Here is a 14,786-nt window from a genome sequence, read left to right as displayed (position 1 = left end):
GGTAATATATTTTATTTTATTTTATTTTTTAATATATTATTTTTTTTTATTTTATTATTATTTACTTTATTTATTTATTTTTGGCTGCGTTGGGTCTTTATTGCTGCACGCGGGCTTTCTCTAGTTGCGATGAGCAGGGGCTACTCTTCGTTGCGGTGCGCGGGCTTCTCATTGCGGTGGCTTCTCTTGTTGTGGAGCATGGGCTCTAGGCGTGCGGGCTTCAGTTATGGCTCACAGGCTCTAGAGCGCAGGCTCAGTAGTTGTGGCGCACAGGCTTAGTTGCTCCACGGCATGTGGGATCTTCCCAGCCCAGGGCTCGAACCTGTGTCCCCTGCATTGGCAGGCAGATTCTTCACCACTGCGCCACCAGGGAAGCCCTGGTAATATATTTTAGAATCCTATTTATTTTACTGCAGCCTCCAGAAGTTCCAGAAGAACAAGAAGAATATAAAGAGCATATTCCTGAAGATATATATATTTATAAGCCACCTATCTGTAAACCATGGGTTTCTTTGGGCAGTGAAAAAGAAATTGAAGAATCAGTTAAAGAATCCACAAAAGAGGTCAGCAGCTTGAATATGATGTCTAACCGTCACCTCCCTATAGCTGAGCAACACGTATCCCCGAGGGATCAGTGTGGTTTGCTGGGTTTGCTGCGGGGATATGGCTTTTTTTGATAGAAGAATGGTCACTGTCTTGGGGGGTGTTATGGGCTGGACTGTGTCTCCCTCCAAAAGATAAGCTGAAGTCCTAAACCCCAGTACCTCAGAAAGGAAATAAGGGGAGTTTTATCCAATATGGCAGGCGTCATTATAAGAAGACGCTCTTGTGAAAACATAGAGACACAGGGAGAACACCATGGAAGACGGAGGCAGAAATTGGAGTGATGTATCACAAGCCAAGCAACACCTAGGATTGCTGGCCGTCACATCAGAAGCTGGGAGCAGGCCGGGAACAGATTCCGCCTCAGAGGAACCAACCCTCCAACACCTTAGTTCAGACTTCCAGCCTCCACAACCAAGAGAGAATAAATTCCTGTTGTTTTAAGCTAACCTAGTCTGTGGTATGTGGGTACAGCAGCCCTAGGAAACTAACCAAGTGGCATTCCAGCCCCTGAGAGGAGCAATCGTGTGCAAGTGATTTATTATGAAAGGGCCCCATAAGAGAATAAGAAAGCAGCAGGACAGAGACAGAAGCCCTGCAAGGGTGCACTCTCAGACAAAAGTCTGGCAGAGTGAAGGCTTCAGCCTGCACCTCTAGGGAACTCTGGAGTGTAAATTATACCTCAGAGCTGTCCCAAACAGAAGCAAAAGAGATGGGCTTACATATGTCTCCCACCAGTCCATTGCTGGCCTGGATATAAACTGCCAGTCACTTCCTGTTCTTTGTACCTTCAGGCAAAGTGATCCTGGTAGCTCTAGAGCATCCTCCACAGAATAGCTGTAGGTAGTTGGTGGCTGTGGGAACAGAGAGCAAAGGGACCTGGAAAGGTGCACAGAAAGTACACAAAGGGGTCCAAGAGGATGTGGGCAGAGCACCAGTGTTGTCGGCCACACATCATTTTTCTCCAGAGACTCGATTGTTTCCTGTACTGCTTACATGTGTTGCAGATTACATATATGATTTCTCGAAAACGAAGTGAATTTGGTGCCCCAGTTAAGTTCAGTGACCAGAATGCTTCCAGCGTAAAAGATGCCTATATTGAATGTACAGCCTACCCAGATAAAAATTTTACCCTTAAGCAACTTGAGAGAGATGTTGGCATGCAAGTAGTCCCCAAAATCAAGGACACAAGTACTCAGACAAGATGGTGAGTATGCGATGAATTTATATGTATTTTCAAAGGCAATTATGGTAAAATCCAGCAACATCCATGATTACTTTTAAAGATCTGTATAATAGAAACGCATTGACAGTGATGCCAGATCTCCACAGAGTAATTCAGCTCAAGAAGATCTAATTATAAGCAACAATGCCTTTTAACAATCTTACTAGGAAAATGAAATACAAGTATATAAGACTGTAAAGATTATGAAGTGGGAAAATGAGCAATGCTGTTAATAACTATAGTACTGCTCTCAGAGAAGGGGACCTGGTCATCTCATCTGAAATATTACCATCACCTTCTAACTTGTCTATTCTACTGCCTAAGTGATCATTCTTACGAACCAAATCAGATTGTTTTACTTCACTACTGCCCAAATCTCTTCCATGTCTCCCCATCTCATCCAGAGCCATTAGGATGACATGTAAGGTCCTCCTTCCTTCATGACAAGGCACTGTCTGCCTGTCCAGCCCTGTTCCCAAACAAGCCCTCTGTGCTCTAGCCTATGAGCTACTTCCAGCTCCCAGAATACCTGCTCTTCCATGTTTTCCTGCCTTTGCCCTTGCTATTCCGCTGCATAAAATGCCCTTCGCTACCTTATCCATCCCTCTTCACCCTTTAAGTTCCAGTTCAGTACCCCCTCCTCTGTAACTTCCTGGAAACTCCAGGTAGAGCGGATCACTCTCTCCTCTGGGTTCCCACTAGAGCTTAGAGGTATGTTTATTGTAACACTGATGACCCATATTGTATTCATCTGCTCACCTGTCTGCCTTAGATCCTGAGCACTTTGAGGCTACAAATGATTAATTAAATTTGTAATTTAATTAAAATTTATCCAGTGAATGAAATTGATGTAAAATTGATCGCTGAGGGAATGCTTTGGGGACTTGAGCTCGGCTTTGAATGTTGTATAAATCTGAAGACATATTTAGCTAATCTATGCATATTTTTTAGGATTAAAACAAGTTATTTTGAAATAATTTTAGATCTATAAAAGATAAGCTACAAATGTTGAATATGATTTGGAGACATAGAGAAAGGGAAAACATCCCAGATTTTTTTAAATGACCTGAACATCTAGGGGGTGGGATGAACAGAGTCTGCGTGGGACCACAAGGAGACCAGCCTGGGTAGTGTGGAGGGAGCAGCAGAGACAAGCAGATTCTCTGTGGCAGACGATAGGGAATTTTGGCAAGGTCTGAAGCAAGGGAGAGGCAAGATTAAAGCTATTAAAGTAAGATGAGCCAAGCAGTATGTATCGGAATGCAGAGGGAAAAAAAAAACCCTGGAGTTGAGGAGATTGGCCAAATGGGAATCTACTGTAATTAAACCAGGTAAAGTAAGGTGGTGTCAGCAAACCAAGAAGAGAGGGTGGAGAGAAGACATGTATAAATACAAAATGCTGTAACTCCCATCATTAAAGCCAACAAACAAAAAACTGTTTCAACCTTTCTGGCTATTAGCTACTTTCTCTGCTTTTTTTTCCTTTTTCTTTTTTTTTTTTTAACAACAAAACTCCTCACAGCAGTTTTCCACATTCTCTAGTTGCACCTTCTCTTCCTTTCTGCCTTGAGCCCACTCTAGTCTTAACAAGGTCACCAAAGACCTGCAGTGGTCTGATTGCCTAATCCCATTTTCGGACACCCTCTTTCTCCACTTCTCAGCAGTATTTAACATGGTTGACTATTTCTCCTTCTTGGCTTATGGACAATACTCAGTGTAACCCTCCTAACTCACTGGCAGCGCCTTCTCAGTCTCTTTTACTGGATCCTTCTCCTTCCAATTTCTAAATATTAAAGGACCCCAAAGCTAACTCCTTTTGATGTTTTCTCTATGCTTAATCCCTGGGTGAATTTATTCATTCCTGTGGTGTTACCTATTATCTGTTTGCTGGTGGCTCCCAAATCTATACCTTCAACCTCAATCTCTCCCCTGAACTCTACACTCATTTATTCATCTGTTTCCTTAAGAATCTAATAGGTGTCTCAAAGTTAACATGCCCAACAACAAACTTTTGATTTTTTATTTTCAAACCTGAAACTCCCTGAATCTTCCTCATCTCAGTAAATGGCACTGATCTTCTTGTAATTACTCAGACCCCAAACCTTGAATTTTCTTGGGTCTATCTTCAAAACATATTCACTGCTATCACCTTGGATCAAGCCATGATCATCTCTTGCCTGGATTACTGGAATGCACCCTAACTGGGCTTTCTCCATCCATCCTTTCCCTCCTACATTCTGTTCTTCATAGAAGAGCCAGACTAATCCTGTTAAAATGCAAGTCATATCATGTCACTGACAAAAACCCTCCTATGGCTTCCCATCCTGAAGGAACCTACAAGGCTTCATGTGATCTAAATTCCATCTGCCCCTCTACCCTCATTTCCCACAACTCCCCTGGTTCATCCATTCCAGCCCCACTGGCTTCCTTGTTCCTTGAATTCACCAAGCATTGTCTCTCTTCTCTCACCTTCGCCTCACCACCACTTAGAACTGAAGCTCCATGAGACTGGAACTTTGTCTATTTTGTTTACTTCTATATCCCCAACTCCTAGGACAGTTCCTGGCACATATTTACTAAATGGAGGGGGAAAAGGAACCAAGGAAGGGAAGGAGGAGGAGAAGGATCAAGTGAAGGAAGAATGTGCAGAGTCACTGACTTGAGTTCAATGTTTAGAGAAGAGCCATGAAATATACAGTGAGAGAGGCTGTGACCAGGAGGATCGTGGGTCCTCAGTGTGGACCATAGTACAAAACATGCTTTTCAGATCTCTGTGAACCAAAGGGTCAGGAACCTTGAAAATGTAATGTTAAAGTTAGAGCACATGTACATAGGTACCAGGGGTCAGGACAAGACATGGGTCAGAAACCAGGGAGGCAGATAGACAGACAGACCAAACCAAAAGAGATGAAGAGAAAGACAAGGATTGGTGGTCAAGTCTCAGCAGAGAATTAGGACATCAAAGATCATTAAACACCAAGAAGTGAGGGTAAGACAGGAAAGAGAGAGGTGATTCATTAGTACAAAAGAAACTTAGATTTTGAGAAAAATTTCTTAGTCAAGACAACTAGAGATTTCTATTTTTCTACCAGAGTGCAGAAAAGTGAAAAGAATGAGTCAGCCAGGGTAGACTCAGGAGGTAGACTCAGAAAGGGAGAGTGAACTTCTAACAACAGGGACCCTAACCACATGACTTTAGATTTATTAGGCTCTCAAATGAATGTTGACTGATAATGATGAACAGTTGTTTCTATGTAGACGGAGGGAATAGATGAGAAATAGCGGCAGGTCTTGACCCACAAAGTGGGGTGGTGGGGGGAGTAAATCAAAGGGAATTCAAATGGTTCAAATCCAGGTGACTTGGGAGAATGCTGGTACCACTTACTAAGATCAGAAATTAGGTGGAAAAGATGGGATATATGATTGTGATGGAAGAAGTAAAAAAACAAAATCAAAGACGAGGTTCAAAGAGTAATGACAATGAAAGCAAATGTTTACAGTGTCCTAACCACATACCAGTCATTCTTCTAAGTATCAGTACTTTGCACACATCAACTCAATTAATCCTCACAACTGCCCTCTGAGGTAGGCACCATCTCCATTTTACAAACAAAGAAACTAAGACAAAAAGAGGTTAAAAATGAAAGCTCAATGTTTAGAACATAATTTAAATTTAAAGCAATAATGAATAGATCTGCTGAGAAACAACAAAGCAAATCACATTTTAAAAAATAAGAGTGACTCAGTCATATTGCTACTTTGATGAAACCACCAGGCACCATATAATTTCTTACTTAATCCTACCTGGAGGGTACTAGTGTGGGATAGAAAATAAAAGGTGACGCTAAGATCTGAACCCAAGTCTCTGGTTCCAGCACCAACATTCTTTCTTTCCATCACTCTGTCTTCTGCTATGGATACTGATCTAGGCAGGGAAAAAAAGAATGAATTGTTCAATTAAATATAAACAAAACTCTCTTTACCGCTCTGTTTGATTACTCTCCATTAATATACTTGCCTCTCAGAGACATTTTCCTGACATTTGTTCAACAACACAGGTTAAATACAACCTAATTTTTTTGAGCGCTTAAAATGTCCTAGGCACTGTTTTAAAAGCTTTGCATCTATTAACACATTCAATCCTTACAATGACACTGTGAGCTAGGGACTTTCAGAATTTCTTTTAGGGATGAAAAACCAGGCACAGAGAGGTTAAATAATTAGCTCAGGGTCACATAGCTAGTAAGTGATAGAACCAGGCTTCAAAGCCAGGCAGCCTGTCACCAGAGTGCACTCTCTTAAGGACTTGCCATATGATCTTTCTACAGCCCCACACCCTAAGATCAAGGAGCTCACTCAGTCTGGTGGGTGAGACTGACAAAGCCCAGAGGTACAATACAATGTGTTGTGTTCAAGGGTGGAGGTGAACACTGAGAGCAGACTGGATGGAATAAGCTTTCTCCCAGAGATGGTGCTGCCATTACTGCCAAAATGTAACTTGTTCCAGGTTTTGTATATTTAGAGCAGAGTTTCTCAACCTCAACACTACCGGCTGGATAATTCTCTGTTGTGGGAGAGCTGCCTTATGCACTCTAGCATCCCTGGGCTCTACCCTCTAGATGCCAGGAGCTCTTCCCAGTTGTGACAGCCAACATCGTGTCCAGACATTACCAAATATTCCTGGATTGAGAAGATGGAACAGGATCGCACTGGTTGAGAAACACTGATTTAATGAAATGAAGAAAGAATGATACACAAATGTGACAAAATGTTAATAATTAATGAATCTCGGTAAAGAATGTATGGGAATTTCTTATACCCTTCTTACAACTTTTCTGTAAGTTTAAAATGATAGCTAAATTTTTTTTTTACAATAAAGAGCTTGTTGATTATGTCAAAGAGAAATTCACAAATACGTCGAATGGCAGCCAACATCAATTGTCTAGGATAAAGAAAAAAATTCAATATGTAGAATTTAAGATAAAATAATATCCTAATATTGTCACAGAGAAAAATCTTTGCCCTGTTATGACCTATATTTGCTTGTCTTTGATCTAACTTTTGGTATTCGATTTCTTTCAATATATTAGGACATATCCCAAAAATGCTACTACACAATATTATCCAAGAGAATTTTCGGAAGAAGAAAAAGAGGCACTGGGACAATCAAAGACTTTGACTGAGTTTCTTAATAATGTGTCTATAAGGTAAAAATTGTATATTAAATTTAAAAAAATAAAACATAAAATGTATATGTTTACTTATAATAATAGGTCTTAAAAAACAACTCCATACCTGGTGTACAGATAGAAAGTATGAAGACAGTTATCAGATACCCATGAGCATGTGACACATTCTACAGATTCTCAGTCTTTCTTTCCCTTCTATTGCTAAGCAACATCCTAGACCTTCTAAGCTAGGGCCACACCAAACAGTGTCAGCCTGGAAGGTGTATGTAGTTGAACATGTGAAGATGTTTTCCTAATGGCAAATTAACATTTATTTACCATGGTTTCCTTTAAGTCTTTGTCTTCACTCCTCAGTCCCCTTCTTAGCTTCATTAATTTTTACAGGATTACAAAGGTGAGGATGTTGTGGATGTTGAGGATGATCATTACCATGATGATAGGAATTTACAAAAATACCTTTTAAATGAGAATCTGAAGTCAGTTCAGATGGAATTTTTGGATATGTCACCCTTATCTCTAATTCCTGTGTTGCTGCCACTCTTACTGGCTCTGAAAGAGAGGTGTCTTTAAAATGCCTCCTACACTCATATTCAGGCCCTAGGCAGACCCTGGGGACTTCTAAACCAGAGAAAGAGTTTGACGGTCTCATCAAGTTGATATCCGAGTTCAGATAAGTGGAGCCAATGGTGGACATGTCTACCAGTTGTACCAATAGGTTGGTTACCATTTCCTCCCAAAATTAAAGATTTGGTAGACAAGTTCATATATAGCCCAAGTTAAGCTCTTTTATTTTTATTTTTAAGAAAACATTTTAAGATTAAATGTCTTGAAAATTCCTTGTGACGACCTAGAGGGGTGGGATGGGGAGGGTGGGAGGGAGGCCCAAGAAGGAGGGGGATATAGGTATACATATAGCTGATTCACTTTGTTGTACAGCAGAAACTAACACAACATTGTAAAGCAATTATAATCTAATAAAGATGTTAAAAAAAAAGAAAAGAAAAGAAAATACCAACAACTCTCAAAAGTTGTTACCTATGCCTAGAGAGAATCTGGTTCAAAAATTCACTAATTATTCAAAGAGAGCTTATTAACTATTTGCCACTCACTTACAGCAAGTGTGCTATAGTTTTTCCTATGTAGACAATTAGAAAGAAACCAGAAAACCTGATGTTTCTTTTCCTCATATCAAAATTAAGTAATTATTAAAATTTTTCCTAAGGACATTAAAAATGAGAAGTCTGTCTATGTACAATCAATTTCAAGGGATAAATGGTCTATAGCCAATTCTCAATTATCTACATTGTGTATTATCTTTATTTATTTTTTTAATATTTATTTATTTGGCTTCATCGAGTCTTAGTTGCGGCAAGCCGGATCTTTGTTGCGGCACGCGGGCATGCGGGATCTTTAGTTGCAGCATGCATGCGGGATCTAGTTTCCTGACCAGGGATCCAACCCAGACCCCCTGCATTGGGAGCATGGACTCCTGGCCAATGGACCACCAGGGAAGTCCCTGTATTATCTTTAGACTTGGGCTTTTATTCTTGCCTTTCAATTGCCAAGCTTATAAGGGGAGGGATGGTGAACAGCTTCATAATTCCCTCCTTGAGATGTGGGAGGGAGGAGCCAGAACTATAAGAAGAAAGAGGAAAATTGGTACAGGAATTTTAACAGCATTGGCCAAGAATAAATAAGAAACCACATTTACATCCCAGCCATGCTTCCCACTCTAGAACTGTTTAAGGTTTACTTAATTTTTTAAGATTAGAATAAGCCTTGTTTTGTTCTGGAAGAGAGCTCTTTTAGAAATGAGTTCTTTCCTTCTCATAGAATTTTGTCCAGAACAAACCTAAGGCAAGCATTATTTGCAAAAGAAGAAAATGATCTGAGAGGAGAGAGAGAAACTTCAAGGGGATTCTCAAAGCAACTAAGAAACGTTTGTTTTGGGGTTAAAAAAACAGCGATAGCCATGGGCTTTCACTCAGACAACAAGCTTTGCCAGCCTCCAGTTCATCACTCTCAGGAACCACATGGTAGAGTACACCAAAATCAAGAAACAGGAAACCAGAGAAAAGGTGCTGTCTTCACTTCTCCCGTGTGAATTACTGCCTTGTGAAGACAGTTCAGGCTGAAACAGAAAGAAATGATTTTGAAAATGCTAACAAATTCTTCTACTTAAAACTGGGCTTAAACCTTGAAGCTCTGGGTTGTTCATAGGGTTGTTTAGGGTTGTTCAAACACAGGGTTGTTCAAACTTTAATGTGCATATGAACCACCTGGGCATCTTGTTAAAATGCAGGTTCTGCCTAAGTAGGTCTGGGGTGGAGCCTGCCGCTTTGCATTTCTAACAGCTCCAGGTCATGCTGATGCTGCCGTCCTAGGAAATGCATCCAGTTTGAAAGATGAAGTACAAGAAGAATTTAGCCCAAAGAGTATTCAGTTACGCAGTGAATGGTAGTGTAATGATTAATGACACAGGTATTAAATGGTACCCTTATTTAATATGTTAGGAATGTCTATTAGGATACTTACTGCTTATATTTAATTATCTAAATAAAGGGGTTTTTTCTTATTTTAGGAAATTCATAATTGAAAACCACTTTCAACTTACTACATTTATTTAAAAAACCAAGTTGTTTGCACTTTCAGTCATTAGGGTAAAACCTTGGGTGGCATTCTAATTATGGGAAAGCTCCTAGAGGCCTTGGGAGGGGGCTGAGCTTTCAAGCCTAAACATATAAAGGGACAATAAACATTATAGTAACTTATAAAACAGGAACTTGTCAAGCCAAGTTCCCTAGACCAAGAAAAGCACCAAGATTGTTTTTTAAAGGAGCAACGTTAGTATTTTTAGCAGGGTAATTCTTCATTTTAGGGACTGTCTTATGCATTGTGGGAGGTTTAGTAACAGAATTAAACACATTAGCACCTCCCAGACACTGTGACAGCTAAAACCGCCGGCCCCCCCCCACCCCACACACACACTTCTAAATTCCAAATCTCCCCTTGAGAATATCTTATTTGTTGTTTTAAATTGTATACAGTATAATTATTATATATACTAATATAATAATTATATATCTGTAAATACAATAATTAGTATACATGATCATTTGGTACTGAAAATGGCTAAGAAAATTGCCTTTTCTATCAGTTTGGAGTTTTCAAAAAACAAATGAGATCAAGTTCAAAGTAGAAGTTTACTGAGAAGTTCACTGTGAAAAATAAAGGGAAGGGAAGCAGGATTGAACAGGGAGAGCTTCAGACAAACTCTCAGCCAACCCAACAGGGAGCTGCAGAGGAAGACGACCTGTTGGAGGTGTCCTGCCAGGGACAGAACTGGCAGGCCCTTGTGCCCACAGCTGCCATGCTCAGTCTTTTTTTTTTTTTTAAGTTTTTTTTTTCAACATCTTTCTTGGAGTATAATTGCTTTACAATGTTATGTTAGTTTCTGCTATATAACAAAGTGAAACAGCTATACATATACATATATCCCCATATCCTCTCCCTCTTGTGTCTCCCTCCCACCCTCCCTATCCCACCCCTCTAGGTGGACACAAAGCACCGAGCTGATCTCCCTGAGCTATGCGGCTGCTTCCCACTAGCTATCTAGTTTACATTTGGTAGTGTGTATATGTCAATACCACTCTCTCACTTCGTCCCAGCTTACCCTTCCCCCTCCCCACGTCCTGAAGTCCATGCTCTACATATGCATTTTTATTCCTATCCTGCCACTAGGTTCTTCAGAACCATTTTTTTTTTTTTTTAGATTCCATATATATGTGTTAGCATACAGTATTTGCTTTTCTCTTTCTGACCTACTTCACTCTGTATGACCAACTCTAGGTCCATACACCTCACTACAAATAACTCAATTTCATTTCTTTTTATGGCTGAGTAATACTCCATTTTATATACATGCCACATCTTCTTTTTTTTTTTTTAAGATTTTTAATTTTATTTATTTATTTATGGCTGTGTTGGGTCTTCGTTTCTGTGCGAGGGCTTTCTCTAGTTGAGGCAAGTGGGGGCCACTCTTCATCACGGTGCGCGGGCCTCTCACTATCGCGGCCTCTCTTGTTGCAGAGCACAGGCTCCAGACGCGCAGGCTCAGTAATTGTGGCTCACGAGCCTAGTTGCTCCGCAGCATGTGGGATCTTCCCAGACCAGGGCTCGAACCCATGTCCCCTGCATTGGCAGGCAGATTCTCAACCACTGCGCCACCAGGGAAGCCCGCCACATCTTCTTTATCCATTAATCTATTGATGGACACTTGGGTTGCTTCCAAGTCCTGGCTATTGCAAATAGTGCTGCAATGAACATTGTGGTACATGTCTCTTTTTGAATTATGTCTTTCTCAGGGTATATGCCCAGTAGTCGGATTGCTGGGTCATATGGTGGTTCTATTTTTAGGTTTTGAAGGAACCTCCATGCTGTTCTCCATAGGGGCTGTATCAATTTACATTCCCACCAACACTGCAAGAGGGTTCCCTTTTCTCCACACCCTCTCCAGCATTTATTGTTTGTAGATTTCTTGACGATGGCCATTCTGACTGGTGTGAGGTGAGACCTCATTGTAGTTTTGATTTGCATTTCTCCAATGGTTAGTGAGCATCCTTTCACCTGTTTGTTGGCAATCTGTATATCTTCTTTGGAGAAATGTCTATTTAGGTCTTCTACCCATTTTTGGATTGGGTTGCTTGTTTTTTTGATATTGAGCTGCATGAGCTGCTTGTATATTTTGGAGATTAGTCCTTTTTCAGTTGCTTTCTTTGCAAGTACATTCTCCCATTCTGAGGGTTGTCTTTTCATCTTGTTTATGGTTTCCTTTGCTGTACAAAAGCTTTTAAGTTTCATTAGGTCCCATTTGTTTATTTTTGTTTTTATTTCCATTTCTCTAGGAGGTGGGTCAAAAAGGATCTTGCTGTGATTTATGTCATAGAGTGTTCTGCCTATGTTTTCCTCTAAGGGTTTTATAGTGTCTGGCCTTACATTTAGGTCTCTAATCCATTTAGAGTTTACTTTTGTGTGTGGTGTTAGGGAGTGTTCTAATTTCATTCTTTTACATGTAGCTGGCCAGTTTTCCCAGCACCACTTATTGAAGAGGCTGTCTTTTCTACATTGTATATCCTTGCCTCCTTTGTCATGGATTAGTTGACCCCAGGTGCGTGGGTTTTTCTCTGGGCTTTCTATCCTGTTCCATTGGTCTATATTTCTTTTCTTGTGCCAGGACCATACTGTCTTGATTACTGTAGCTTTGTAGTATAGTCTGAAGTCAGGGAGCCTGATTCCTCCAGCTCCATTTTTCCTTCTCAAGATTGCTTTGGCTATTCAGGGTCTTTTGTGTTTCCACACAAATTGTGAAATTTTTTGTTCTAGTTCTGTGAAAAATGCCATTGGTAGTTTGATAGGGATTGCACTGTATCTGTAGATTGCTTTGGGTAGTATAGTCATTTTCACAATGTTGATTCTTCCAATCCAAGAACATGGTATATCTCTCCATCTGTTGGTATCACCTTTAATTTCTTTCATCAGTGTCTTATAGTTTTCTGCATACAGGTCTTTCGTCTCCTTAGGTAGGTTTATTCCTAGGTATTTATTCATTTTGTTGCAGTGGTAAATGGGAGCGTTTCCTTAATTTCTCTTTCAGATTTTTCATCATTAGTGTATAGGAATGCAAGAGGTTTCTGTGCATTAATTTTGTATCCTGCTACTTTACCAAATTCATTGATTAGCTCTAGTAGTTTTCTGGTAGCATCTTTAGGATTCTCTATGCATAGTATCATGTCATCTGCAAACAGTGAGAGCTTAACTTCTTCTTTTCCGATTTGGATTCCTTTTATTTCTTTTTCTTCTCTGATTGCTGAGACTAAAACTTCCAAAGCTATGTTGAATAATAGTTGTGAGAGTGGGCAACCTTGTCTTGTTCCTGATCTTAGTGGAAATGGTTTCAGCTTTTCACCATTGAGAACGATGTTGGCTGTGGGTTTGTCATATATGGCCTTTATTATGTTGAGGGAAGTTCCCTCTATGCCTACTTTCTGGAGGGTCTTTGTCATAAATGGGTGTTGAATTCTGTCAAAAGCTTTTTCTCCATCTATTGAGATGATCATATGGTTTTTCTCCTTCAATTTGTTAATATGGTGTATCACTTTGATTGATTTGCATATATTGAAGAATTCTTGTATTACTGGGATAAACCCCACTTGATCATGGTGTATGATCCTTTTAATGTGCTGTTGGATTCTGTTTGCTAGTATTTTGTTGAGGATTTTTGCATCTATGTTCATCAGTGATATTGGCCTGTAGTTTTCTTTTTTTGTGACATCTTTGTCTGGTTTTGGTATCAGGGTGATGGTAGCCTCGAGGAATGAGTTTGGGAGTGTTCCTCCCTCTGCTTTAGTTTGGAAGAGTTTGAGAAGGATAGGTGTTAGCTCTTCTCTAAATGTTTGATAGAATTCACCTGTGAAGCCATCTGGTCCTGGGCTTTTGTGTGTTGGAAGATTTTAAATCACAGTTTCAATTTCAGTGCTTGTGATTGGTCTGTTTATATTTTCTATTTCTTCCTGGCTCAGTCTCGGAAGGTTGTGCTTTTCTAAGAATTTGTCCATTTCTTCCAGGTTGTCCATTTTATTGGCGTATAGTTGCTTGTAGTAATCTCTCATGATCCTTTGTTTTTTCTGCAGTGTCAGTTGTTACTTCTTTTTCATTTCTAATTCTGTTGATTTGAGTCTTCTCCCTTTTTTTCTTGATGAGTCTGGCTAATGTTTTATCAATTATTTTTATCTTCTCAAAGAACCAGCTTTTAATTTTATTGATCTTTGCTATCATTTCCTTCATTTCTTTTTCATTTATTTCTGATCTGATCTTTATGATTTCTTTCCTTCTGCTAACTTTGAGGATTTTTTGTTCTTCTTTATCTAATTGCTTTAGGTGTAAGGTTACGTTGTTTATTTGAGATGTTTCTTGTTTCTTGAGGTAGGATTGTATTGCTATAAACTTCCCTCTTAGAACTGCTTTTGCTGCATACCATAGGTTTTGGGTCGTCATGTTTTCATTGTCATTTGTTTCTAGGTATATTTTGACTTCCTGTTTGATTTCTTCAGTGATCTCTTGGTTATTTAGTAGTGTATTGTTTAGCCTCCATGTGTTTGTATATTTTACAGATTTTTTCCTGTAATTGATATCTAGTCTCATAGCATTGTGGTTGGAAAAGATACTTGATACAATTTCAATTTTCTTAAATTTACCAAGGCTTGATTTGTGACCCAAGATATGACCTATCCTGGAGAATGTTCCATGAGCACTTGAGAAGAAAGTGTATTCTGTTGTTTTTGGATGGAATGTCCTATAAATATCAATTAAGTCCATCTTGTTTAATGTGTCATTTAAAGCTTGTGTTTCCTTATTTACTTTCATTTTGGATGATCTGTCCATTGGTGAAAGTAGGGTGTTAAAGTCCCCTACTATGATTGTGTTACTGTCGATTTCCCATTTTATGGCTGTTAGCATTTGCCTTATGTATTGAGGTGCTCCTCTGGTGGGTGCATAAATATTTACCATTGTTATACCTTATTCTTGGATTGATTCCTTGATCATTATGTAGTGTCCTTCTTTGTCTCTTGTAATAGTCTTTGTTTTAAAGTCTATTTTGTCTGATATGAGAATGCTACTCCAGCTTTCTTTTGATTTCCATGTGCATGGAATATCTTTTTCCATCCCCTCACTTTCAGTCTGTATGTGTCCCTAGGACTGAAGTGGGTCTC

General features: G+C 39.6%; 1 protein-coding gene across 1 annotated transcript in view; it reads left to right on the top strand.

Moving 5' to 3' along the window:
- The window catches only part of DNAI3 (dynein axonemal intermediate chain 3), a 95,772-nt gene that overhangs the window by 31,215 nt on the left and 49,771 nt on the right, over nt 1–14,786 (top strand). Inside the window, exons 6-8 of the mRNA XM_061186388.1 lie at nt 417–563; nt 1,611–1,810; nt 6,919–7,035. Coding sequence (XP_061042371.1) covers nt 417–563; nt 1,611–1,810; nt 6,919–7,035 — 464 coding nt within the window. The remainder of the gene's footprint in view (nt 1–416; nt 564–1,610; nt 1,811–6,918; nt 7,036–14,786) is intronic.

Source organism: Eubalaena glacialis, chromosome 3, assembly GCF_028564815.1.
Source record: "Eubalaena glacialis isolate mEubGla1 chromosome 3, mEubGla1.1.hap2.+ XY, whole genome shotgun sequence".
Lineage (NCBI taxonomy): Eukaryota > Metazoa > Chordata > Mammalia > Artiodactyla > Balaenidae > Eubalaena > Eubalaena glacialis.
The sequence above is the reverse complement of the archived record's forward strand: the minus strand, read 5'-3'. Positions and strand labels throughout refer to the sequence as shown.